Here is a 24,973-nt window from a genome sequence, read left to right as displayed (position 1 = left end):
TCCACCGCGTGCATGGTGTGAAGTGGGGTCTGGTGTCTGCCAGGGGATGCTCAAGGTGGGGTCTCTGCTGCACTGGATGATGGAGGTGGAGCACCTGCTGCTTTTGGAAAAGGTCAATTTTGAGTTAATAGCCTTTAACATTTCAGTCTCTGTGACGGTGTTCACAGGGTTCTTAGATAAGAGAAGAGGCGAAGATCTCACTCTATGTTTCAGAAGACTTGATTTATTATTTTATGATATATATTACATTAAAACTATACTAAAAGAACAGAAGAAAAAGTTTCATGAGAAGGCTAGCTAAGAATAGCAAAAGAAAGAATGATAACAAAGGCTTGTGTCTTGGACTCTGTCTGAGCCAGCTGACTGTGATTGGCCATTAATTAGAAACAACCACATGAGACCAATCACAGATCCCCCTGTTGCATTCCACAGCAGCAGATAATCATTGTTTACATTATGTTCCTGAAGCCTCTCAGCTCCTCAAGAGGAAAAATCCTAAAGAAAGGATATTTCATAAAAGATGTCTGTGACAGGTCTTTCACATCTGATCCTCCCCCTACTCCTGGGCATGGGGACAGGCACCCACAGGGTGCCCAGGCACACACCTAGTAGAGGATGCTGGCCCAGATCCTGCCCAGGGGTGCCCTGTGGGGCTGGCACTGGGGCTGGCGCAGCCCCCTCCCATGTGCTGTGACCCCACTCCCATCCAGGGGAAAAGGGAGGAGGTTGTTCTCCATCTCTGCCCAGTAATGAGAGGGATAATAATGGTTATCCTGAGGTCTTTGCAAATGGAACAGTAGTTATTGGCAACAAGTGAAGTGACTTGGGTTTGGCACTGAGTGAAACTTGGAAACAACAAAGAAAAGGGGAAGGGAAGGGAAGGGAAGGGAAGGGAAGGGAAGGGAAGGGAAGGGAAGGGAAGGGAAGGGAAGGGAAGGGAAGGGAAGGGAAGGGAAGGGAAGGGAAGGGAAGGGAAGGAAAGGAAAGGAAAGGAAAGGAAAGGAAAGGAAAGGAAAGGAAAGGAAAGGAAAGGAAAGGAGAAAAGAAAAGGGGAAAAGAAAAGGAAAAAGGAAAATAAAAGGAAAAGGAGGGAGGGAGGGAAAGAGAAGAAAGTGGAAAGAGAGAAAGGGAGAAAGAAAAGACAGAAAGGGAGAAAGAAAGGAAGGAAGGAAGAAAGGAGGAAGGAGAAAAGAAAAGACAGAAAGGGAGAAAGAAAGGAAGGAAGGAAGAAAGGAGGAAGGAGAAAAGAAAAGAAAAGAAAAGAAAAGAAAAGAAAAGAAAAGAAAAGAAAAGAAAAGAAAAGAAAAGAAAAGAAAAGAAAAAGAAAGAAAAGAAAAGAAAAGAAAAGAAAAGAAAAGAAAAGAAAAGAAAAGAAAAGAAAAAGAAAAGAAAAGGAAAAGAAAGAAAAGAAAAGAAAAGAAAAGAAAAGAAAAGAAAAGAAAAGAAAAGAAAAGAGAAAAAGCTCTGCCCACCCTTGGATCCCGTGTGTGCTCACTCCCTCCTGGCTGTGCTGCGCTGCTGGGATCACGCTTTTCCCCTGGACTGACTCTTTTAGAGTCCCTGAGCTGTGGCCGGGCAGATCTGAGCTTTCACCACCACACCCACGGGCTCTCCCTTTTCCTCGGGCAGAGCTGCAGACCCGGCCCCAGCGCATCCCCTCCTGCCCTTCCCAGTGCCGAATGTTTGAGGCGCTCACATTTCATCTCCCAGTCCCTCTCTGTTGTCCCCAGCCAGGCTGCCCAGCCCTGCTCTGTGCACAGAGCAGTAAATAAATCAAATACCTCGCCCTGCGTGTGGCTCGGCCTCTCGCTCGCTGGGTGAAAGAACCTGTTCTGGGACAACACCACCCCCCCGTGGCTCCCAGCCTCTCAATCTCCTTCCCGGGAATTCATCCAGCTCAGTGATTGCTAGTCGTGAACAGAAGGAAGAGATGAGATAGAAGAGAGCGAATGAGGAATTCTACAATGAGTAACAGCAACACCAATCCTTTCGGATATAAATCCCACTGACAACATCACTCCTGTTTGCATCAGCCATTTCCCCACTCTGGGAGCCCCAGAGGCCACAACACCAGGACAATCCTTCTTTTCCCTTTCCTTTTCCCCTTTTCCTTTCCTTTCCTTTCCTTTCCTTTCTTTCCTTTCCTTTCCTTTCCTTTCCTTTCCTTTCCTTTCCTTTCCTTTCCTTTCCTTTCCTTTCCTTTCCTTTCCTTTCCTTTCCTTTCCTTTCCTTTCCTTTCCTTTCCTTTCCTTTCCTTTCCTTTCCTTTCCTTTCCTTTCCTTTCCTTTCCTTTCCTTTCCTTTCCTTTCCTTTCCTTTCCTTTCCTTTCCTTTCCTTTCCTTTCCTTTCCTTTCCTTTCCTTTCCTTTCCTTTCCTTTCCTTTCCTTTCCTTTCCTTTCCTTTCCTTTCCTTTCCTTTCCTTTCCTTTCCTTTCCTTTCCTTTTTGTTTTTGCAAGTTTCACCCATGTTTAGGACTCCATCCATTACCAGAACAACCCCAAGGTTTTCTCAGCACTTTTGTTCACCTTGGCTTGGGCTCCTTCCATGGAAGCAGCAGCGTTGTGGACACAGCATTCCCCACTTGTGAATTTAATATTCCACATGTCCCTTGTTCCTTTAATCAGTGTTTCTGACTCTGATGCATTCTGCAGTGTCATCTTCACAACCTGCTGAGCCACGGCTTTCATTCTCCAGGAGAACATCGAGTCCTGCTGCTCACAGCTTGTACTTGCCAAGCTGTATTTCCCCGAGCCTTTGGTGTCTCATTATTGCACTTCTGGCAGAGAAACCTGCTTCAAACCCCAGGGCCAAGTCATTCCCAAGGCAGAGTCACAGAATCATGGAATCATGGGGTGGTTTGGGCTGGAAGGGACCTTAAAGCTCATCTCATTCCTTCTCCTGCCATGGCAGGGACATCATTTGCTATCTCAGGTTGCTCCAAGCCCTGTCCAACCTGGTCTTGGGCACTTCCAGGGATCCAGGGGCAGCCACAGCTTCTCTGGGCAACCTGTGCCAGACCCTCACCACCCTCACAGGGAGGAATTTCTAACCTAACCTGCTTTCTTTTAGCCTGAAGCCTTTCCTTCTTGTGCTGTCCCTCAGTTCCCAATGAACCCTGTTGGGTGTGGGACAATGCAGGTCCCTGTTCCCACTGCAGCTCCATGGCAGGCCCCGCTGGCTGTGCATTGTTCTCCTTCCCAGAGCATGGGACAGGCTTTGCTGAGCTTTCTGGGACCTCTGCTCCATCCCAAGGTGCCCAGAACTTTCCATAGCACTACACAGGCTCCTGCTCCTTCCCAGTGGCCACACTGGATGGGATGGAGTTTCCACAGAGCAGTGTGGACCCTGCTCCCTCCCAGGAGCCCCACGGCTTCTGCTGGCTTTGCCATGTCCACAGAAGCCCTGCTCTATTCTGAGTCAGCTGCAGATCTGCCCACACTCTGTCCATCCCACAGAAGCTCCTGCTCCCCTCAAAAGGCTCAGTGAGCTCCATCAGCAGAGCTCTGCCAGAGCTCTGCTCTTTCTGCAGGTCAGATGGCTCCTTCTTCCTCCTGGGGGGCACTTCAGGGCTTCCCCCTTGCCTGGGTGTCATAGAGACCCACAGGTGAGCCCACTCTGACTCCTGGCACACCGTGGGCTCCATCAGCTTGCCCTATTCCGTGGGCACCGCCATACTTTGAGTAGAACCCAAAAGCTTTTGTGTTCCCACCTCCTGCACACCCTGGAGGGAGCTGGGGGGAACCCAGAGCAAGCCTGGGGACCCCACCAGTCACCCCCTTCCTCCCAGCACGGTGCCAGAGCCATACAGTGCCCACCACGCTGAACATCAAACACCAAACACCAAATCCACACCAAACACCAAATCCACACCAAACTCCCTTTATTCAGCACCCACTGGAAGCAAGCACCACCCTCTGGGGGCTCTGCCAGCCTTTCTGCAGGCCAAATGCCTCCTTCTTCCTCCTGGGCCACTTCAGGATTTCTCCCTTGCGTGGGAGTCATGCAGGCCCACAAATGAGGTCCACTCTGACTCCTGGCACTGCCATACTTTGAGTAGGACCCAAAAGCTTTTGTGTTCCCACCTCCTGCACACCCTGGAGGGAGCAGGGAGCTGTGGGGAATCCAGAGCAAGCCTGGGGACCCCACCAGTCTCCCCCTTCCTCCCAGCACGGTGCCAGAGCCAAACAATGCCCACCACGCTGAACATCAACCAAACACCAAAACCACACCAAACACCAAACCCACACCAAACTCCCTTTATTCACCACCCTCTGGGAAGCAGCAACAGTCCCAGGGAACTCCAGTCCCCACAGGGACCCTGTCCCCTCGTGGCTGGTCCCTCTGTGTCCCTCCGTGTCCCTCAGCGGTCCTTCCTGCCGCAGCGGTGGGGACGGCGGGTAGTGGCGGACGGGGGGCACGTCATAGTGGCTGGGGATGTGCTGTTCTTGGGGGAGTCGTAGTGGCTGGGGGGGTCTCTGCTGGGGGGGCCCTCAGGCACTTCAGGACAGCTCTCTGTGGGGACAAGAGAAGGCTGAAAGGGACAAGTTCCCCCCAGAGTAATGAATGTCACCAATGTCCCCGTGGGGACAGGAGCAGTGCTCGTCCTGGGTGTGGGACCAAGAATTCAGGACACACCAGAGCCTGGCCAGGGCTGGGGAAAGCATTCATGTGTCTGGGGGGAACCTGGTGCTGTAGGGAAAGAGTGGACAACCCCCAAACCCCCATTCTCCCACAGGAACCTCAAACTCTCCCCAGGGTTGCTCAGATCCCCAGGCTGCCCCCCAAAGATGCCACCAAAGGATGCCCAGACCCTGAAACTGCCCTCAGAGATAACCAGACCCCAACCCATCCCCGAGGATGACCATGAGCTGCTGTGATTGCTCAGATCCCCAAATTGCCCCCCAAAGATGCCCCAAAGGATGCCCAGACCCTGAAACTGCCCTCAGAGATAACCAGACCCCAACCATCTCTGAGCTGCTGTCACCAGGGTCATGTCCCCCAGGGCTGTCACCAAGGCTGTTCCCTTCCTGGGGCTCTGCACTCCCCATCACTGGGGTTGTGACCCCACTGACCAGAGCCACCAGAGCACCAGGGCCACCAGGGTCACCAGGGTGAGGGGATGCCCAACCATACCCTGCTGTGGTGGCTCCTCAAGGAGCCCGATCTCGGCGTAGGACATCTCTCTCTGCACAGGGGATTTCATCTCCATGTAGCTGCCCTCGTGGGCCTTGGCAGTGGCAGGGGGCAGCTCCTTGATGGTGGCGTAGGGGTTCTCGCTGGCCAGGGAGCTGGCGCTGGCCCTCAGCCCCTCCCAGGAGTGCTCTGGGGAACAAGGAGTTGGGGGTGCCCCCCACGGCCGGGAGCACAGGGGAGAAGGAGAAGATGTGTCTCTGGCAAGTCCCAGCCCAATCCCTTTCCTGCCCCATCCCTGTCCCTTCCCCCTCCCCACCCTAATCCAGTCCTGTTCCAGCCCATCCCCAAAGCATCCCTGCCTCTTCACCATCCCAGACCATCCCTGTCCCTTCCACATCCCAGCAAATTCTGTCACTTCCCCATCCCACCCCATCCCATCGATCCCATCCCATCCCATCCCATCCCACCCCATCTCATCCCACTGATCCCATCCCACCACATCCCACCCCACTAATTCCATTCCATTCCATTCCATTCCATTCCATTCCATTCCATTCCATTCCATTCCATTCCATTCCATTCCATTCCATTCCATTCCATTCCATTCCATCGATCCCATCCCACTCCATCCCAATCCCAAATCCATCCCCATCCCCATCCCCAACCCTTTTTCCATCCCTGCCCCAGGCCCAGTTTATCCCTTCCCTGCCCCATTCCCACCCCATCCCCATCTCTTCCCTTTCTCCACCCCACTCCCACCTTTGCTGTCCCCCTTCCTCAGGCTGTGGCTGTAGGTGTAGCTCCTGTCCAGCTGCCTCCCTGTTAAAGAGGGCAGATTTGGGGTCACCTCTGCCTCATCTCCCCCCCAGCATGAAAGTTACCCCATCCCAGCCCGTTCCCAGGGGTCTCAGGTGCCCACCCCACTGTGGATCTGCCCCTCCACCTCCTCCTTACCCCTGGTGCCCAGGGCTGATGCCCCGAGGTGTTTCCAGTCAGGAGGCAGCGTGGCATTGCCCTCGGGGCTGTAGGGTCTCTCCATGCCAGGGAAGAGCTGGGTGCCAGGCACCTGGAGCCCAAAAAAGGGACAGGTTGGCCTCAAAGGAGGTGGCAGTGGTGCCCCACACTGTGCTGTGCTGTGCCACAGCCTGCCATACCTTGAGGGAGCTGCTGGCTCTGTCCTGGGCACCGGGGGCTGGCAGCGGGCACTGGGACAGCGTGTGGTAGCTGGGGTTGGAGTAGTAGTGGGCATGGTGGCTTGGGGGCACATCTGGAGGGACACGAGTGGTGCTGAGGTGACAGCCTGCCGCCAGAGAGCCACCAGGGCTGAGGCCACCCCCCACCACTCCGCACTGACCTGGCACCATGTAGTCAGAGGTGTCCGTCTGTCCTGCTCGGTAAGCCACGGCCAGGTGCCGCCGCTCCTTGTCCTTGTGCCAGCGGTGGTAGCACAGGCCTGTGACCACCACGGCCACCAGCAGCACCACCAGGGCCACCAGGCTCAGCACCATGCCCAGGGGGCTGGAGGATGCAGGGGGAGCTGGCTCCATGGTGTAGGGCACGTCAGGATGCCCTGGTGGGGAAGGGAGGGTGTCAGTCCTGAGGGTGGGGCAGGGATAAACTGGGGCAGGGATGGGGAAAGGGTTGGGGTTGGGTTGGGGATGGGATTGGGATGGGATGGGATGGGAACAATGGGATGGGATGGGATGGGATGGGATGGGATGGGATGGGATCAATGGGTTGGGTTGGGTTGGGGATGGGATTGGGATGGGATCAATGGCATGGGGTGGGATCAATGGCATGGGATCAATGGGATGAGATGGGATCAATGGGATGGGATCAATGGGTTGGGTTGGGGATGGGATTGGGATGGGATGAGATGAGATGGGATGGGATTGGGATGAGATTAGGATGGGATTGGGATGGGATCAATGGCATGGGATGGATCAATGGCATGGGATCAATGGGATAGGATTGATGGGATGGGATAAATGGGATCAATGGCATCAGATGGGATGGGATCAATGGGATCAATGGGATGGCCCCAATAGTGCCATACTGGGCCCACAAGGTGGTCCAATAGCCCCATACTGGGACCAGTCAGCCACAAGGTGGTCCAATAACCCCTGGGGACCCCCACCCTGTCCCCACTCACCAGCCTGACAGTGGGGCCCAGCCATGCCTGGGGCACAGGGACACGTCCCGTTGGTGGGGTCACAGGTGGCGTTGTGGGGACAGTGGCAGAGCTGCTCACACTGGAGGCCAAAGGTGCCGGGGGGACAGGCTGGGGACACAGCGGAACCGTACAGCTCATACTGGGAGCACTGGGTGGAACAACAGCTCCATACTGGGAGCACTGGGTGGAACAATAGCCCCATACTGGAACCAGTCAGCCCCTAGGTGGAACAATACCCCAAACTGGGACCACAGGGTGATCCAATACCCCATAATCGGACCAGTCAGCCACAAGGTGGTCCAGTAGCCCCATACTTGGACTAATGAGCCACAAGGTGGTCCAATAACTCCATACTGGGACCAGTCAGCCACAAGGTGACCCAATAGCCCCATAGGGGGAGCAGACAGCCCCAAGGTGGTCCAATAACTCCATACTGGGACCACAAGGTGGAACAATAGCCTCATACTGGGGGGATCCAATAGCTCCATACTGGGACCAGTCAGCCCCAAGGTGGTCCAACAGCCCCATACTGGGACCACAATGTGGTCCAACAGCCCCATACTGGGACCAGTGAGCCGCAAGGTGGCCAGGACCAAGGAGGTCCACATGGGCTCCGTACTGCCCAGGCCAGAACCACCCAGGAGGCCACGGGCAGCTCTCTCTTCCTCCCTCCACCCAAACCACGGGCACCTTGCTTCCCCCTGACCCCCCACTCACGCTGGGCACAGCGGGGCCCCCGCCAGCCCGGGCTGCAGAGGCAGGAGCCGTTGGTGGGGTGGCACCAGGAGCCGTTGGCACAGGAGCAGCTCAGCGAGCAGCGCTTGCCGTAGCGGCCGGCGGGACAGGCTGGGGACAGAGGAACAAAAATGGCCTTCATTCCAAAGGATCAGGAGCAGCAATCTGGAGTCTGTGGGATGTTCACTCACGGCGCTGGCAGCTGGGCCCGCGGAACCCCGGGGTACAGGTGCAGGACCCGTCCTGGGGCGAGCAGGAGGCTCCGTTGCGGCAGGAACAGGACATGAGGCAGCCCCGGCCCCAGGAGCCCTGGGGACAGCCCTGCTTGCACTGCTGCCCTGCAGGGAGGGGAGAGGGGGGAAATCAGGGCTGAGGGCACCCTGGGCTCCTCCTGAGGAGGGGGTGGTGCAATAACCCCATACTGGGACCACAGGGTGGTCCAATAACCCCATATTGGTACCAGCCAGCCATAAGGTGGTCCAACAATCCCATACTGGGACCAGTCACCCACAAGGTGGTCCAATAACCCCATACTGGGACCAGTCACCCACAAGGTGGTCCAATAACCCCATATTGGTACCAGCCAGCCATAAGGTGGTCCAACAGCCCCATACTGGGACCAGTCAGCCACAGGGTGATCCAATAATCCCATACTGGGACCAGCCAGCCCAAGGTGGTCCAAAAATTCATACTGGGACCAGCCAGCCACAAGGTGGTCCAGTAATCCCATAATGGGACCACCAGCCACAAGGTGGTCCAGTAATCCCATACTGGGACCATTCAGCCACAGGGTGGTCCAACAGCCCCATCCTGGGACCACAAGGTGGTCCAATAGTCCCATACTGGGACCAGCCAGCCCCAGGGTCATCCAACAGTCCCAAGGTCATCCAACAGTCCATACCACAAGGTGGTCCAATACTCCATACTGGGATCACAGGGTGGTCCAACAACCCCATACTGGGACCACAAGGTGGTCCAATAACACCATACTGGTACCAGACAACGCAAAGGCAGACCAACAGCCCTGGTGTTCCCTTTACCTGTCCAGCCAGGCAGGCAGTGGCACTCTCCTGTCTCGGGGTCACATCCATCAGCGTGGGCACAGACGCAGCGCTGCTCACAGCCCGCTCCAAACGTCCCATTCTGCAGCACAGGGACAGGCTGGCACTCAGCACGGGCTGGTGGCACCAACCCCGGTGCCAGCAGCAACACCAGCAGAACCGCCAGCAGCACTCACCGGGCACGGCTGCAGGCACTGAGGGCCCTGCCAGCCCGGGGGACAGTGGCAGGTCCCACTCTGGGGGTCGCAGGGTGCCCCATGGGCACAGTCACAGCTCCGGTTGCAGCCGGGACCCCAAGTGCCAGCAGGGCAGGGCAGGGAGCAGTCAGGTCCGTGCCAGCCTGTGGGGTGGGATGAGGGGACACTGGGGTGGTGTGGGGATGGGGACAGGGACCCCTCAATGACAACACCCAGGAATCCCTCTGGCTGTCCTGCTCCAACCCCTGCCAGGGGTTCAGGGACCCTGGCACAGAGCCCAAAATGCCCATGTGGGTTTGATTATGACCTATGGAGAAAATGACCAACCTTAGATGAAGATCTGCAAGCCATGACAAATTAAGTACAATAATAGTGAAGCTATCACGGGGTGGAAAAGTAGATTTTGGGGTTTTTGGTATGGGGGTTCAGGAGGCAAGATTGAGGAATCTGGATGTGTCCAGCCTTTCTGCTTCTTCTTCTTGGCCTCCATCTTCTGCTGTGATGGTGGCACTTTTAGATTGGTTTAGAGTAGAAGCTCCCTGTCTACCATAGGTGATAGGTATTGGGAAGTTATTATAAATATTGTACATATTGGTTTTAGTATTAAAAACTAACACCACCCCAAGGGCTGGAAACAATTACCAGCTTTGTGTGAGGAGTTACAAGCCACACGAGTTTGAGTAGAATGATAGTGAATTTATCACAGGGTGAAAAATAGGGTTTTGGGGGTTTTTAGAATGGGGGTTCAGGGGGCAAGATGGAGGGAACTGGGTGTGTTCTGCCTTTCTCCTTCTTCTTCTTCTTGGCCTCCATCTTCTGCTGTGATGGTGGCACTTTTGGGTTTAGTTTAGAGTAGAAGCTTTTGGGTTTGGTTTAGAGTAGAAGCTCACTGTCTAACATGGGTGATAGGTATTGGGAAGTTATTGTAAATAATGTACACGTAGTTTTTAGTATAAAGACATAACACTGCCCTGGGGGCAGGCAGAGTGCCTGGAACTGTCCTGCTGGATGGACCTCAGCAGGGCAGGAGAAAATTTTTTATAGATAAGATAAAATAAACAACCTTGAGACTGAGAAATGAAGAGCCCTGACTCCTTCTTCAAGCACCAGGCTGGGAAAAGAGACTTTGGAACTTTTCTCGGGGTCACTCTGAGCAGCAGAGACCCTGACACGCCAGGACCTGGTGAGCACTAGGACACAGCAGCTGCTGCTGGAGGGTGGCAGATGTCCCCGTTCTGGCAGGGACAGGGGGTGGCACAGGGCATCCCCTCAGGGCAGGGGGCGAGCAGGACCCTGGCGGAGGAAGGGAGGGCACAGAGGGAGGGGTTCTCACCTTCCTTGCAGAAGCAGGAGCCGTCGACAGGGGAGCAGGCGAGGCTGTGCTGGCAGGAGCAGAGCCCCGAGCAGTTCACCCCAAAGGTGTTGGGGGGACACAGGGAGGAGCAGTGCTCGTCCTGCGTGTGGGGAACAAGAGTTCAGGACACACCAGACACCTGGCCAGGGCTGGGAAAGCACCCACATGTCGGGGGGTAAGCTGGTGCTGTAGGGAAAGTGGGCAACCCCCAAACCCCCATTCTCCCATGGGAACACCAAGCTTTCCCCAGGGTCACCCAGACCCCCAAATTGCCCTCCAAAGGATGCCCAGACCCTGAAACTGCCCTCAGAGATAACCAGACCCCCAGCCCATCCCTGAGGATGCCCAGACCCCATATTTCCCCCAGGGATGCCCAGAGTTCCATATTTTCTCCAGAGATGCCCAGACTCCCCTTTTTGCCCCAGGATTGCCCAGACCCCAAATTTCCCCCAGGAATGCCCAGACTCCCATGCTTGCCCACTCTCCAAACCATCCAGACCCCTCCATTTCCCCCAGAACTCTCCAGAGCCCAGGTGACCCCTCCAGCAGCACTCAGACCCACCTCTCCTCCACCCTCCAAACCCCACCATTGCCCCCAGAACTCTCCAGCACCCCCCAGACCCCCATCTCCAAACCATCCAGACCCCCCCATTGCTCCCAGACACCCCTTGTTACCCCCATGACCCTCCAGCAGCACCCAGACCCCCCTCTCCAAACCATCCAGACATTCCAGACCCCCTCATTGATCCCAGAACTCTCCAGACCCCTCCAGCAGCACCCAGACCCCCCTCTCCAAACCATCCAGACATTCCAGACCCCCTCATTGACCCCAGAACTCTCCAGACCCCTCCAGCAGCACTCAGACCCCCCTCTCCAAAACGTCCTGACCCCCCCCATTGCCCCCAGACCCTCTCATTGCCTCCAGACCCCTCCAGCAGCCCCCAGCCCCTCTCTCCCCCAGCCCCTCACCGTGTAGCCGGGGGGGCAGTGGCAGTGCCCGGTGGTCCCATCACAGACCCCCCCGTGCAGGCAGAGGCAGCTGTGCAGGCAGCCGGCCCCAAAGGAGCCCGGGGGGCAGCTCTCGTTGCAGTAGAGCCCAGCCCAGCCCGGCAGGCAAAGGCACTCCCCGAGCATCGGGTGGCAGCTGGGGGACACACTCAGAACACCAGTGCTCCCAGTATGGGGCACGCTCAGAACACCAGTGCTCCCAGTACAGGGCATGCTCAGGACCCCAGCGCTCCCAGTACAGGGCACACTCAGAACCCCAGTGCTCCCAGTACAGGGCATGCTCAGGACCCCAGTGCTCCCAGTACAGGGCACGCTCAGAACCCCAGTGCTCCCAGTACGCACACTAGTGCGTGCTCAGCACCCCAGTGCTCCCAGTACAGGACACGCTCAGAACTCCAGTGCTCCCAGTACAGGGCACGCTCAGAACCCCAGTGCTCCCAGTACAGGGCACGCTCAGAACTCCAGTGCTCCCAGTACAGGGCATGCTCAGAACCCCAGTGCTCCCAGTACGGGGCACTGGTGCGTGCTCAGAACCCCAGTGCTCCCAGTACAGGGCACGCTCAGAACACCAGTGCTCCCAGTACGGGGCACTGGTGGTACTGGGGAGGGCTTTGCAAAGGGGGAGCACGAAATTCATGCCCCAGGTGGGGTTCAAGAGTTGCTGGGGATGTAGACAAGGCCTGGCTGGGTGAGGGTGTGGGGGTGGCGTGGGGGGAGGAAGGAGGGGAGGATGAGGGTGGTGGGAGAGGGAGGGGAGGGTGGTGGGAGGAGATGGGTGGGATGGGGGTGTTGGAGTGGGATGGAGATGCTGGGGATGTTGGGGTGGGATGGAATGACAGGGTGGGATTGAGGTGTTGGGGTGCCAGGGTGGGCTGGGGTGGGGTTGGGGTGCCAGGGTGGGATGAGGGTTTTGGGGTGGTATTAGGGTGTTGGGGTGGGATTCAGGTGCCAGGATGGGATGGGGGTGTTTGGGTGGACTGGAATGACAAGGTGGGCTGGGGGTATTGGGGTGGGCTGGAGATTCTGGGGTGGGATGGGGGTGTTTGGGTGGGATTGGAGTGCCAGGATGGGATGGGGGTGTTTGGATGGGGTAGGATTGGGGTTTTGGGGTAGGATTGGGGTGCCAGGATGGGATGGGGGTGTTGGAGTGGGATTGGAGTACCAGGATGGGAAGGGGATGCCAGGATGGGATGAGGGTGTTGGAGTAGGATTGGAGCACCAGGATGGGATGGGATTGGGATGCTGGGGTGGGACTGGGATGTTGAGGTGCAATGGGGATGCCAGAATGGGATGGGGGTGTTTGGGTGGGCTGGAATGACAGGGTGGGATGGGGGTGTTGGGGTGGGATTGGGATATTGGGGTGGGATGGGGGTGTTGGGTTGGGATTGGGATATTGGGGTGGAATGGGGGTGTTGGGGTGGGATTGGGATATTGGGGTGGGATGGGGATGTTGAGGTGGGATTGGGATATTGGGGTGGGATGGGGGTGTTGGGGTGGGATTCAGGTGCTAGGATGTGATAGGGTTGCTGGGGAGGGATGGGAATGTTGGGGTGGGATGGGATGCCAGGATGGGATGGGGGAGCTGGGGTGGGTGTATTGGGGTGGGCTGGGGATGCCAGGGTGGGATGTGGGTGCCAGGGTGTGATAGGAACGCCAAGGTGGGATGGAGAGACCAGGATGGGCTGGGGATAACGGGTTGGGCTGGGGGTGTTGGGGTGGGATGGGGATGTTGGGGTGGGATTGGTGTGTTGGGATGGGATGCGATGGGATGGGATGGGATGGGATGGGATGGAATGGGATGGAGATACCAGGTTGGGATGGGAATACCGGGATGGACTGGAAATGCCAGGCCGGGCTCCCTGCAGTACCTGAGGCTGTGCTGCGGGTGGCAGAGGCAGCGGCTCTCGCAGTGCAGCCCGTAGAGGCCGGGCTGGCAGTGCCGCTCCTCGCAGCGGCTGCCCTGGAACCCGGCCTCGCACAGGCAGCCCCCATCCACGTGGAAGCACTGCCCGCCATTGGCGCAGTCACAGCTCTCCCGGCAGTCCTGCCCGTACCGCCCCGCCGGGCACCTCTCCTGGCACCTGCGGGGGGGCACAGCTGGTGGCACAGCCCTGCCAAGAGCTGGGGTACCCCCAGCCCCGAGCTGAGCCCATCCAGATCATTGCCTGCCACACTGGGGGTGCCTGGCATGCATGCAGTGGGTTGTGGTGGCCTTGTCCCCATATGCCACATCCCCACCATCCATGTGCCCTGTCCTTTGATGCCCCTCCCTGTGCACCTCCATCTCCACCTTCTCCCAGACCATGGACCCCCACCCCAAAAGCACCCTGTCCCCAAATGTCCCCTACCCCTGCCCCCATCCCCTCAGCCTTCCAACCCCCTGTGTCCCCAATCCCCCAGCCCCTCATTCCCCTCCCCACCCCAAAATGTACCCCCAGTGCCCACACAATCCAGGGGCCCCTCCATCCCCCATCCCCTCACACCCACCTCCCCACTTTTTCCCCATTTTCCCCCATTTCCCCCCTATTTTCCCTCCATTTTCCCCCATTTTTCCCCATTTTCCCCACATTTTCCCCCATTCTCCCCCATTTTCCCCCCATTTTTCCCCATTTTTCCCCATTTTCCCCCATTTCCCCCATTTCCCCCACTTTCCCCCATTTTTCCCCATTTCCCCCCCCATTTTTCCCCATTTTTTTCCCATTTTCCCCCCATTTTCCCCCGCTCACTGCTCTCCGGTGAAGCCAGGGCTGCACTGGCACTGCCCCCCGAGGGGGTCACAGTGCCCCCCATTGTGGCACCCACACTGGCCCTGGCAGCCGGGCCCAAAGCGCCCGGGTGGGCACGGCACAGAGCAGATCTCCCCCTGCAAAGGAGCACCGGGGTCAGCGGGGGAAACTGAGGCAGGGAGCGCATTCAGAGCGGGGCACAGCCCACCTACCATCCATCCGTGGGGGCAGACGCAGGTGCTGCTGCTGGAGGGGTGGCAGATGCCCCCGTTCTGGCAGGGACAGGAGGTGGCACAGGACATGCCCTCAGGGCAGGGCACCTCGCAGCTGTGGGGGTTCAGGGGTGAGCAGGGCCCTGCCTGGGGCTGGCAGGGGACGGGAGGGCACAGAGGGAGGGTCCCAACTCACAGGGGGCCGCTGAGCCCTGGGGGACAGAGGCAGGCGCCGGTGGAGGCGTTGCAGGGGGCCTGGTGGTGGCAGGGGCAGGACAGGTGGCAGCTCTGCCCGTAGGTGCCAGGTGGGCACGGCTGGCTGCACAGGGGGCCGGTGAAGCCAGGGGGACAGGAGCAGAGCCCGGTCAGGGGGTCACAAGGGGCTCCGTGGTGGCAGGGGCAGCGCTGTGCACAGTCGGGCCCCCAGGAATGCTCGTCGCACTCTGCATGGGGGAGAGTGGGGGTTCTTCCTGTTCCATCCCATCCCATCCCATCCCATCCCATCCCATCCCATCCCATCCCATCCCACCCCATCCCATCCTACCCCATCCCACCCCATCCCATCCCATTGATCCCATCCCATCGATCCCATCCCATCCCATCGATCCCATCCCATCCCATGTCATTGCCAACCCTCCATCCATGCCCATTCAGTCCCCATCTTGTCCCCATGCCATGCCATCCTCCCCAGCCCATCCCCATCCTATGTCCATTCCCATCATGTCCCTTTCCTATCTTCATCCACATTCCAATCCCATCCTCATCCCATCTCTACCCCTACCCCATTCCCATCCATCCCTACCCCATTCCCATCCTCTTTTCCTCCCCATCCAAATCTCCATTCCCATCCCAACACATCCCAGTCTCCATCCCCATCCCATCCCATCCCATCCCATCCCATCTCATTGATCCCATCGTATCCCATCCCATCTCCATTCCCATTCTGTGCACTCCTCACCCCAATCCCATCCCAATCCCATCCCCATTAACCCTTTGCGTGCCCCACCATGGCTGCCCAGCCCTGCAGGGAAGCCCCATCTGCCCCCCTCCAGCTGAGAGTGCCCACCCCAGCAGTGCCCCCCCCACCTGTGCCCTGCCCACCTGTGCCCACCCCAGCTGTGCCCCAGCTGTGCCCACTCCACTGTGCCCACCCACCCAGCTGTGCCCACCCCAGCAGTGCCCACCCAGCAGTGCTCCCCCAGCTGTGCCCCAGCTGTGCCCACTCCACTGTGCCCACCCACCCAGCTGTGCCCACCCCAGCAGTGCCCACCCAGCAGTGCTCCCCCAGCTGTGCCCACCCACTCCAGCTGTTCCCCCCAGCTGTGTCCACCCCACTGTGCCCACCCACCCAGCTGTTCCCCCCAGCTGTGCCCACCCCAGCTGTGCTCCCCAGCAGTGCCCCCCCAGCTGTGCCCACCCACTCCAGTTGTGCCCATCCCAGCTGTGCCCACCCCAGCAGTGCCTCCCCCAGCTGTGCCCTCACCGCTGGAGCAGCTGGGCCCGCGCCAGCCCGGCTCACACTGGCACAGCTCGGGAGCCACGCAGCGCCCATGGACGCACTCCTGGCTGCAGTGAGCTGGGGGGACACGGCACGGAGGGTCCCCAGGGAGCTCTGGGGACACCCCGTAGCGGGGACACCGCCCCAGGGCCCCCCCGAGCCCCGGCCCCACTCACGGACACAGGAGTCGCGGCTCTCGTAGTAGCCCTGGCAGCACTGGTAGCGCCGCCGGTAGTCGGTGCGCACGGCCAGGCGGTACTCGGTGCGGTACAGCACCCTGCGCCACCAGGGGACACCGTGAGAGTGCTGTCCTGTGCGCCAGGGACTGGGGACAGCCTGAGCTAGGACAGCCCACCCAGTGTCCCTGTGCCCTGCCCCTGGGGACAGCCTGCACTGGGGCAGTCCCCCCAGCCCCCTGGCCTTGGGGACAGCCCCCCCCAGTCCTCCCAGGGCCTTGGGGACACGCTGTGTTGGCCACACGCTGTGGCCTCTTGGCACTGCCCTCCTCCAGTCCCCAGCCTTGGGGACAGACCCTCTGCAGCCCCTCCATGAGCTTGGGGACACCGACATTGGAACAGCCCCCTTGAGAATGGGGTAACCCCCCCTCCAGCCCCTTCTCCAGCCCCACTCCAACACCCTCACTGTCCTTGGGTGGGACAGCCCCTCCACGACCCTGGGGACACCCTGCAATGGGTCAGTCCTCCCCTCCAGCTCCTTCACTGTCCTTGTCCCCCTCCAGCCCTTCATAGCCTTTGGGACACTTCAGTGGGACATTTCCCTCCCGGCCCCTTCATTGTCCTTGTCCTTGTCCCCCTCCAGCCCCCCATGGCCCTGGGGACACCCAGGGGTGGGACAGCCCTTCCACCAGCCTGGGGACACCCTGCACTGGGACAGTCCCCCCTCCAGCCTCCCTCCAGCCCCTCATAGCCTTGGGGACATCCAGCAGAGGGACGGTCCTCCCTCCAGTCCCCCTCCAGCCCCTCATGACCCTGGGGACACTCAGGGGTGGCACTGCTCCTCCACAAGCCTGGGGACACCCTGCAGAGGGACAGTCCCCCTCCAGCCCCCTCATTGTCCTTGTCCCCTCCGGCCCCCCACGGCCCTGGGGACACCCGAGGGACTCTGGGGGTGCTCCCACCTTTGCTGCGGGCAGGGCAGGGGGAGCCCCAGCCCCCCGGGGCAGGGCTGGCTGGAGGGCACCACATGCGGTTTGGTGTAGGATTCCTTCACTGGCGCCGTGAAGCTGCGGGTGGGGGGAATTCGGGGTGATTGCAGGTTCTGGCAGACCCCAGGGCTGTCGCTGTCCCCCTCCCCTGTCCCCTCACTCCTACCTCTCCCAGTAGCTGCACACATTGGGGTCTCCGGGCCGGAGCGCAGCCAGAAGCGCGGCGTGCAGCGCCAGCACCGCGGCCCGCAGCAGCATCCTGCATAGAGAGAGCCGGCTTCACCCCGTGCCTCCGCACATTCCCGCTCCCCACCCACCGCCCCCGGGCCCAGCCCCACGTCCGAGCTCCCTGCAGGGCTGGCTTTGCATTCCTCCATCCCCAAAAACAGCCCCGGCCCCGCTGTTCCTCGAGCCTTTGCCAAAGGGAAACTGAGGCACGGCCGCTCAGCAACCTGGGTGGCCCCTCCAGCCTCATCCCAGCATCCTGAGACACCTGGGGGAACATCTGGAGCATCACCCCGACCTGTGCTGGGCACCCCATGCTAAGGGGGCGATGCCCGGGGTGCCAGGGTGGGGCTGGGCACGACGCCTCCAGCCCTGGCAGGGCTCTGCGTGGCCCCACTTCAACTCGCTCTGTGTTTATTCCCAGCTGACTTTTCCTGGATCCAGCAGCTTCTTGCTCAAGCCAGAGAGGGTCTGGCTCTGCCGGGGCGGCTCTGGGAGCGTTTCCAGCCGGGGGCCGGGCTGGGAGGGCCGGCGACCCCCTAGCCCGCCTTGCCGGGTGTGATGTTTACCGGGATCAGCGTTTCGGGGCAGCGCTGCCGTGTGCCAAGGAGGAAACAGAGGTTTCCTGGTCAGCACAGCTGGATTTACCGGGGCTTCCTTGCTGTTCCAGCCATAGGATACCCCAAAGGTGCTCCCTGGGTTCGTCCTTCCCCCCTCAGCAGAGCCCGCGCTGCGTTTTGGGGCCAGAGCATCCGGTTTGGGGTGGAAAAAGTGTCAGTGGGAAAGTTTCCCCCCATTTCCCTTCAACTCCCGGCAGGGAGGAATTAATTGCTTATCCGCTGCCAGAATTCCCTCCCATGGACCCTGCCGAGGGGGGAGAGCCAGGGGAGCCCCGAGTTTATCCCCAGCCTCATCCTCGGGGGAACCCCCAGTTCATCCTCAAGGGAACCCCGAGCTCATCCCCAGCCTCATCCATGGGGGAACCCCGAATTTATCCCCAGCCTCATCCTCGAGGGAACCCCGAGCTCATCCCCAGCCTCATCCTCAGGGGAACCCCCAGTTCCTCCCCAGGGGAACCCCGAGTTCATCTCCAGCCTCATCCTTGGGGGAACCCCGAGTTTATCCCCAGCTTCATCCTCAGGGGAACCCCGAGTTTATCCCCAGCCTCATCCCCCTCTTCCAGCAACAAGGTTGTCCCACATTGTTGGGAAAAACAGGAACCACGGGGAGATGCTGACAGGAAAAGCAAGGAGTCATCAAACGCTGCCGGCACGTCCCATCTGCTCCTCTCCGAGGGAAAAGTCCCCACAAAACGGCAAAAAGCACCCCCAGACCCAGCACTCCCCTCCCCACTGTGTCCCTAAGAGCCCTCCGGGTGGGATGAGGAGCATCCCACGGGTGATGGGGCTGAAAGCAGCGTGTGGGGTGAGGGCAGAGGAGCTGCCCTGCGCTGTCCCTGCTGGGGACACTGTGCTGTCCCCCCCAGTGTCGCTATCTGTGCCCCGGCGCTTCCTCCGCACAGCCCGGGGGCTGACGCGTTTCCTCCGCAGGGATGGGGCTGGGGAAGGGCGAGGGGGGCACGGGGGCGAGGCAGGGGCAGGGAAAGGGACAGGGGCAGCTTTGGGGTCACCCAAGGGGTGTCGCAGCGCTGTGCCACTCCCCACCCGCTGTCCCTGCGCCCTCCCGTGTCCCCCAGGGCTATAGGGACCGTCCCCTCTTACAGCGCCCGGTAGGGGACAGTGGGACGGTGCCACCCACCCAAACCAGCCCTGCCCCGGGGTGTCCCGGTGGGGACAGTGGCACTCACCTGGCCGGGCCGCCGTGGCAGGCAGGGACAGGAGCAGGGGCAGGGCTGGCCTGGCCGGCCGGGATGGCGCAGCGCGGCCGTCGGAAGCGGAGGGAGGGCTGGAGCTGCTCTCAGGAAGTTTGGACGTGGAGTCAACTACGGAAAAGGGAAAAAAATAAAAAAAATCCCCTTAATTATTTTTTTCTTTTTTTTTTTTTTTCCCTTCTGTCCAGAAACCAGAGGGTTTTGGCAGAGCAGCACTGCCGGGACTGCTCTCACAGAGCGCTGCATGGAGAGGGGTCTATGGGGACGTCCTGGTGCAGCCCCTCAGGGTGTCCCCTTCCCCAGGGCCTGACCCGGGCTGTCCCCCAGGGCTGGGGCAAGCGAAGGGACCCCCTGAGCAAGGGGCAGCTGCTCTGTGGTGAGGGCATGTGGGGACCAGGGTGTCCTCTGGCTTCAGGGCAGCGGCTGCTGGCAGCAGAGCAGAGCCTGGGGCTGGTGCCCAACACCCTGGGCACAGCACCTCTGCATCCCAGGGACAGCATTCCTGCATGCCAACACCCTGGGCAGAGCATCCCCGCATCCCAGAATGTCATCCCTGCATCCCAGAGCATCATCCCTGCATCCCAGGGTCTCAGGGTCCCTGTATCCCAACATCCCAAGATATCATTCCTTCATCCCAGGACATCATCTCTGCACCCCAACATCCTGGGCACAGCATCCCTGCATCCCAGGACATCATCTCTGTATCCCAGGGACAACATCCCTGCATCCCAACACTCCAAACATGGCATCCCTGCATCCCAGGACATCATCCCTGCATCCAAGGATGTCATCCCTGCATTCCAATATCCCTGGCACATCATCCCTACATCCCAGGGACACATAATCCCTGTATCCCAGGATATTATTCCTGCATCCCAACGTCCCAGGACTTTATCCCTGCATCCCAATGTCCTGGGTACATCATCCCTGCATCCCGGGATATTGTCCCTGCATCCCAACAACCCAGGATATCATCCCTGCATCCTGGGGACACATCATTGCTGCATCCTTGCATCCCAACACCCTGGGCACAGCATCCCTACATCCCAGGACACCATCCCTGCATCCCAGGACATCATCCCTGCATCCCAATGTTCCAAGAACACATCATCCCTGCATCCCAGAGCATCATCCCTGTATTCCAGGGGACCATGGTCCCTGCATCCCAACATCCCTGGTACATCATCCCTGCATCCCAGGGACCCATAATCGCTGTGTCCCAGGATATCATCCCTGCATCCCAACATCCCTGGCACAGAATCCCTGCATCCCAACATCCCAGAGACATATTAGCCCCCCATCCCAGGGCCACATGGTCCCTGCATCCCAACATCCTGGGCACACACCTCTCCATCCCAACATCCCTGGTACATCATCCCAGCATCCCAGGACATCATCCCTGCATCCCAACAACCCAGGACATCAACCCTGCATCCCAGGGACATCATCCCTGCGTCACAACATCCTGGGCACAGCCTCCCTCAATCCCAGGCACACATCATCCCCTTATCCCAACATCCCAGGACATCATCCCTGTACCCCAATATCCCAAGGACACATCATCCCTGCATCCCAGGTTCACATAAACCCTGTATCCCAGGATGTCATTCCTGTATCCCAACGTCCCAGGACATCATCCCTGCATCACAATGTCCTGGGCACATCATCCCTGCATCCCAACATCCCTGGCACAGCATCCCCGCATCCAAGGGACATCATCCCAGCATCCCTACGACATCATCCCTTTATCTCAACATCCCAGGACATCATCCCTGCATCCCAATGTCCTGGGCACATCATCCCTGCATCCCAGGTCATCCTCCCTGCATCCCAACATCCCTGGCACATCATCCCTGCATCCCAGAGACACATCATCCCTGTATCCCAGGGACACATCATCCCTGTATCCCCAAATCTCAGGTGCACATCTCCCCCCTGCCATTCCAGGCACAGTGTCCCCCCAACCCAGGCACAGTGTCACCCTAACCCAGGCACAGTGTCACCCTAACCCAGGCACAGTGTCCCCCCATCCCGGGCACACAGCATCTCCACATTTGAGGATCCCAGAGCTGCAGGCACAAGTCACCCCCTCACCCCAGAGACCCCAGGATCCCAGGCCGTGTGTTCCCCTGCATCCCAGGGTCTCTGACCACACATCACCCCCATATCCTGGGATCCCTGGCTGTGTGTTCCCCTGCATCCCAGAATCCCTGACACACACCACCCCATATCCTGGGATCACCCCCACACATCACCCCCATATTCTGGGATCCCAGGTCGTGTGTTCCCCGGCATCCCAGGATCCCTGACCACACATCACCCCATATCCTGGGATCACCCCTACACATCACCCCCATATCCTGGGATCACCTCCCCACCCCCGGATTCTCAGCCATTTCCCACCTCCTTATCCCAAATATCACAATTAAATCCAGGATTCCTGACCCCCTCCCCTCATCCCGAGATCCCCGTGTATTCCCCCGACCCCGGGACCCCCGGACGGGCAGCTCAGCGGCCCCCCCACCCCCAGCACACATTAGCGGCTCCCGAGGCGCCGTTAATTGCTCTGCTCGTTACAGGAACAGCTCTAATCACTCCCAACGATTTTCACATCCCAGCGAGACCCGGCTGCCGGCCCCCCTCGCCCGGGGGTCTCCATTAGGATCGAGCCCACCCGCAGCTGGGGCTCCCCCAAAACGGCGCTTCCCGGAGCAGGGATGGGAATGGGGAATGTGGGGGGCTGCGGGGCCCTGGAATGGGAGAGGATATGGGAGATGGGACGGGCTGGGGACATCCGGAGCTGAGGATCTGCCGGGGAAGTGACCCCTCCTTCCAATGCTTTTTAAGGCGTCCCCAGGGCAAGGGGGGGAAATATTGCTCGGGGACATTCCAGGGGCACTTCAGTGCTCAGATGCCTTTGCAGCCCCCCCGGGATCCCCAGAGGAGGAGAGGAGCGAGACCCCCGAGTGCACTTTGGTGTGGTTGGGGCTGTGCAGAGCCCATCGCTCCCAGGGCTGGGGTCCAGCTGCAACCTCAGCTCCCCCAAACCCATCACTGATCCTCTTAGAGCGGAACTGGGGTCCCCTCAGGAGCTTTTGGGGACCCTCTGAAGGGCAAACCGAACCCTGCCATGCTCAGAGCTGCTGGCACCAGAGCGCAGGAGGGTGGCACAGGCAGAGCAGGATGTGAGTGGTGATACAGAACAAAGCAGAATGGGGCAGGAGGGGACCCCAAACACATCACTGAGCCTCTTAGGGTCCCCTCAGGAGCTTTTGGGGACATTCTAAAGCACAAACCCAACCCTGCCATGCTCAGAGCTGGTGGCACCAGGGCGCGGGAGGGTGGCACAGGCAGGGCAGGATGTGAGTGGTGATACAGAATGAAGCAGAATCGGGCAGGAGGGGACCCCAAACCCATCACTGAGTCTTTTGGGGTCCCCTTAGGAGCTTTTGGGATGGAGTGGGACCCTCTGAAGGGCAAACCCAACCCTGCCATGCTCAGAGCTGGTGGCACCAGAGCACAGGAGGGTGGCACAGGCAGGGCAGGATGTGAGTGGTGATCACCACCAGCAGCAGAACGAAGCAGAATGGGGCAGGAGGGGACCCCAAACCCATCACTGAGCCTTTTGGGGTCTCCTCAGGAGCTTTTGGGGACCTTCTAAAGGGCAAACCCAACCCTCCCATGCTCAGAGCTGGTGGCACCAGAGCGCGGGAGGGTGGCACAGGCACTGCAGGATGTGAGTGGCGATACAGAATCGGGCAGGAGGGGACCCCAAACACATCACTGAGCCTTTTGGGGTCCCCTCAGAAGCTTTTGGGGACCCTCTGAAGGGCAAACCCAACCCTGCCATAGTCAGAGCTTGTCACACCAGGGCACGGGAAGGTGGCACAGGCAGGGCAGGATGTGAGTGGTGATACAGAATGAAGCAGAATCGGGCAGGAGGGGACCCCAAACCCATCACTGAGCCTCTTAGGGTTCTCTCAGGAGCTTCTGGGATGGAGTGGGACCTTCTAAAGGGCAAACCCAACCCTGCCATGCTCAGAGCTGGTGGCATCAGAGCACAGGAGGGTGGCACAGGCAGGGCAGGATGCGAGTGGTGATGCAGAATGGGGCAGGAGGGGACCCCAGACCCATCACTGAGCCTTTTGGGGTCTCCTCAGGAGCTTTTGGGGATATTCTAAAGCACAAACTCAACCATGCCATGCTCAGAGCTGGTGGCACCAGGGCACGGGAGGGTGGCACAGGCACTGCAGGATGTGAGTGGCAATACAGAACGAAGCAGAATCGGGCCCGGGGAGCCCCAGCCCCGCCGAAACGGGGTGAGCAGGGCCAGGCCCCGGTGCCGCTGGGGCGGCAGCCCCGCCAGGGAGCGGAGCCGTTAATTACCTCATTGCCAGAGTCCATTACCGCTCCCCCCGGAGCACTGAAATGGAGAAACTTCGGCAGCAGGGAGGGGCTGGGGGGATAAAATCGATCGCGGGGTGAACCCTTAACTCTCCCCTGCCCGCGCTAAGGGGGAAACTGAGGCACGGCCACGCCCACGAGGGAGATTGAGGCATTGCCATGCCATGAAGGAATCTGAGGAGCAGAAATAGGGAAGCTCACCCTGTTTGCAGAGGGGGTGTCACCACCACACAAGGTCCTTTTGGGGCATTGCTCTGTGGCAATCCCCAGCACGGGGCTGGAAAAGCTCAAGGTTGTAATCTAGTTCCTTGCTCAAATTAGATAAGAGGGGAAAAAAGGGCCATAAATCAGCGTGGGCAGCGATTAGAGACCCCAAGGAAGCAGTGGGGGGCTCTGCCAGCAGGGCTGAGCTCCAGCAGAGCCAAAGCTGCCCATGCCAGGTCCCCATTTCCCGGGACAGCAAAGATCCAGGAGAGACAGAGGGGCCTGACCTGGGGTGAATTACAGGCTGGCAGTTCCCATTTCCCCCAGTTGTCATTGTACCACACCAGCACAGGGCACAGCCTGGTGCCATGGCAGCCCCAAACCCCACCACAGACCTCACCACAGACCCCCTGACCGCTCCCAAATTGCGCCGTGCCTCAGTTTCCCCCGCGACCTCGCTTCCCTCCCGCTTATCTCGGGTCACAGGGGGTAACAAAGGAGCTGCCAGGGCTCTGCCTGTGCTGCCTAATTATCCAGATGAAATCAATTCAGCTCCATTATGGTCAAATCCAGGTCTCAACCATTACCAAGGCGGCTGGAGAGCCTGAGGGGGGATGATGGAGTGGATGCTGCAGGGCATGTGATAACCCCTGGTTCCGAGGAGAGGACACAGAGAAGGGGGGATGTCGCCCTTTTGGGGGGATGGGTTTGTGCTGCCAAGTCCCATCCTCCACCTGCAGAGCCCTTGGCAAGGAGGCTCCCGGGGCCAGGGTGTGGCACAGGAATCCCTGGATTCTGCCCAAAATTATCCTCATGACACAGCCCAAAACCATCCCTGTGTGTGCTGGGGATGGGGGCACCAAACACAGCACCCTGGGCATTTGTGAGCCTTGACCCACACCCTGGGAGGATCCCTGGCACAGCATCTCCTCTCCCCCAGCCAGAGCAGCGTCCCTGATATGAAAATCCCCCTTTTCACCCCAAAATGCCACCCCGGAGAACGCAGGGGGAATGCAGGGGAGACACAGTTTATTTTAGTCACTGGTT

The 24,973-nt window shown here is 59.3% G+C and overlaps 1 protein-coding gene and 1 long non-coding RNA gene across 2 annotated transcripts; both read right to left on the bottom strand.

Annotated features, from left to right (window-relative positions):
• Positions 1–219: 219 nt before the first annotated feature.
• On the bottom strand, positions 220–2,729 carry LOC141725604 (uncharacterized). The gene is made up of 4 exons (XR_012577359.1): positions 2,526–2,729; positions 1,782–1,907; positions 606–739; positions 220–495 (listed from the first exon to the last, which is right to left on the bottom strand). It is a non-coding gene; the product is annotated as an uncharacterized LOC141725604 (long non-coding RNA).
• A 990-nt stretch (positions 2,730–3,719) lies between these two features.
• Positions 3,720–19,418, bottom strand: PEAR1 (platelet endothelial aggregation receptor 1). The gene is given in 23 exon segments (XM_074529551.1): positions 3,720–4,441; positions 4,444–4,512; positions 5,134–5,322; positions 5,893–5,952; positions 6,088–6,199; positions 6,288–6,400; positions 6,488–6,703; positions 7,286–7,414; positions 8,024–8,152; positions 8,233–8,379; positions 9,082–9,184; positions 9,279–9,442; positions 10,633–10,753; positions 11,623–11,797; positions 13,530–13,742; positions 14,388–14,524; positions 14,600–14,714; positions 14,796–15,042; positions 16,083–16,175; positions 16,274–16,374; positions 17,236–17,340; positions 17,429–17,521; positions 19,295–19,418. Coding segments are annotated over 22 exon segments (3,273 nt in total). The 5' UTR covers position 17,521; positions 19,295–19,418; the 3' UTR covers positions 3,720–3,998.
• Positions 19,419–24,973: the final 5,555 nt, after the last annotated feature.

The sequence above is a fragment of the Zonotrichia albicollis genome, chromosome 30 (genome assembly GCF_047830755.1).
Source record: "Zonotrichia albicollis isolate bZonAlb1 chromosome 30, bZonAlb1.hap1, whole genome shotgun sequence".
Taxonomy (NCBI): domain Eukaryota; kingdom Metazoa; phylum Chordata; class Aves; order Passeriformes; family Passerellidae; genus Zonotrichia; species Zonotrichia albicollis.
This window is presented reverse-complemented; position numbering and strand designations above follow the sequence as displayed.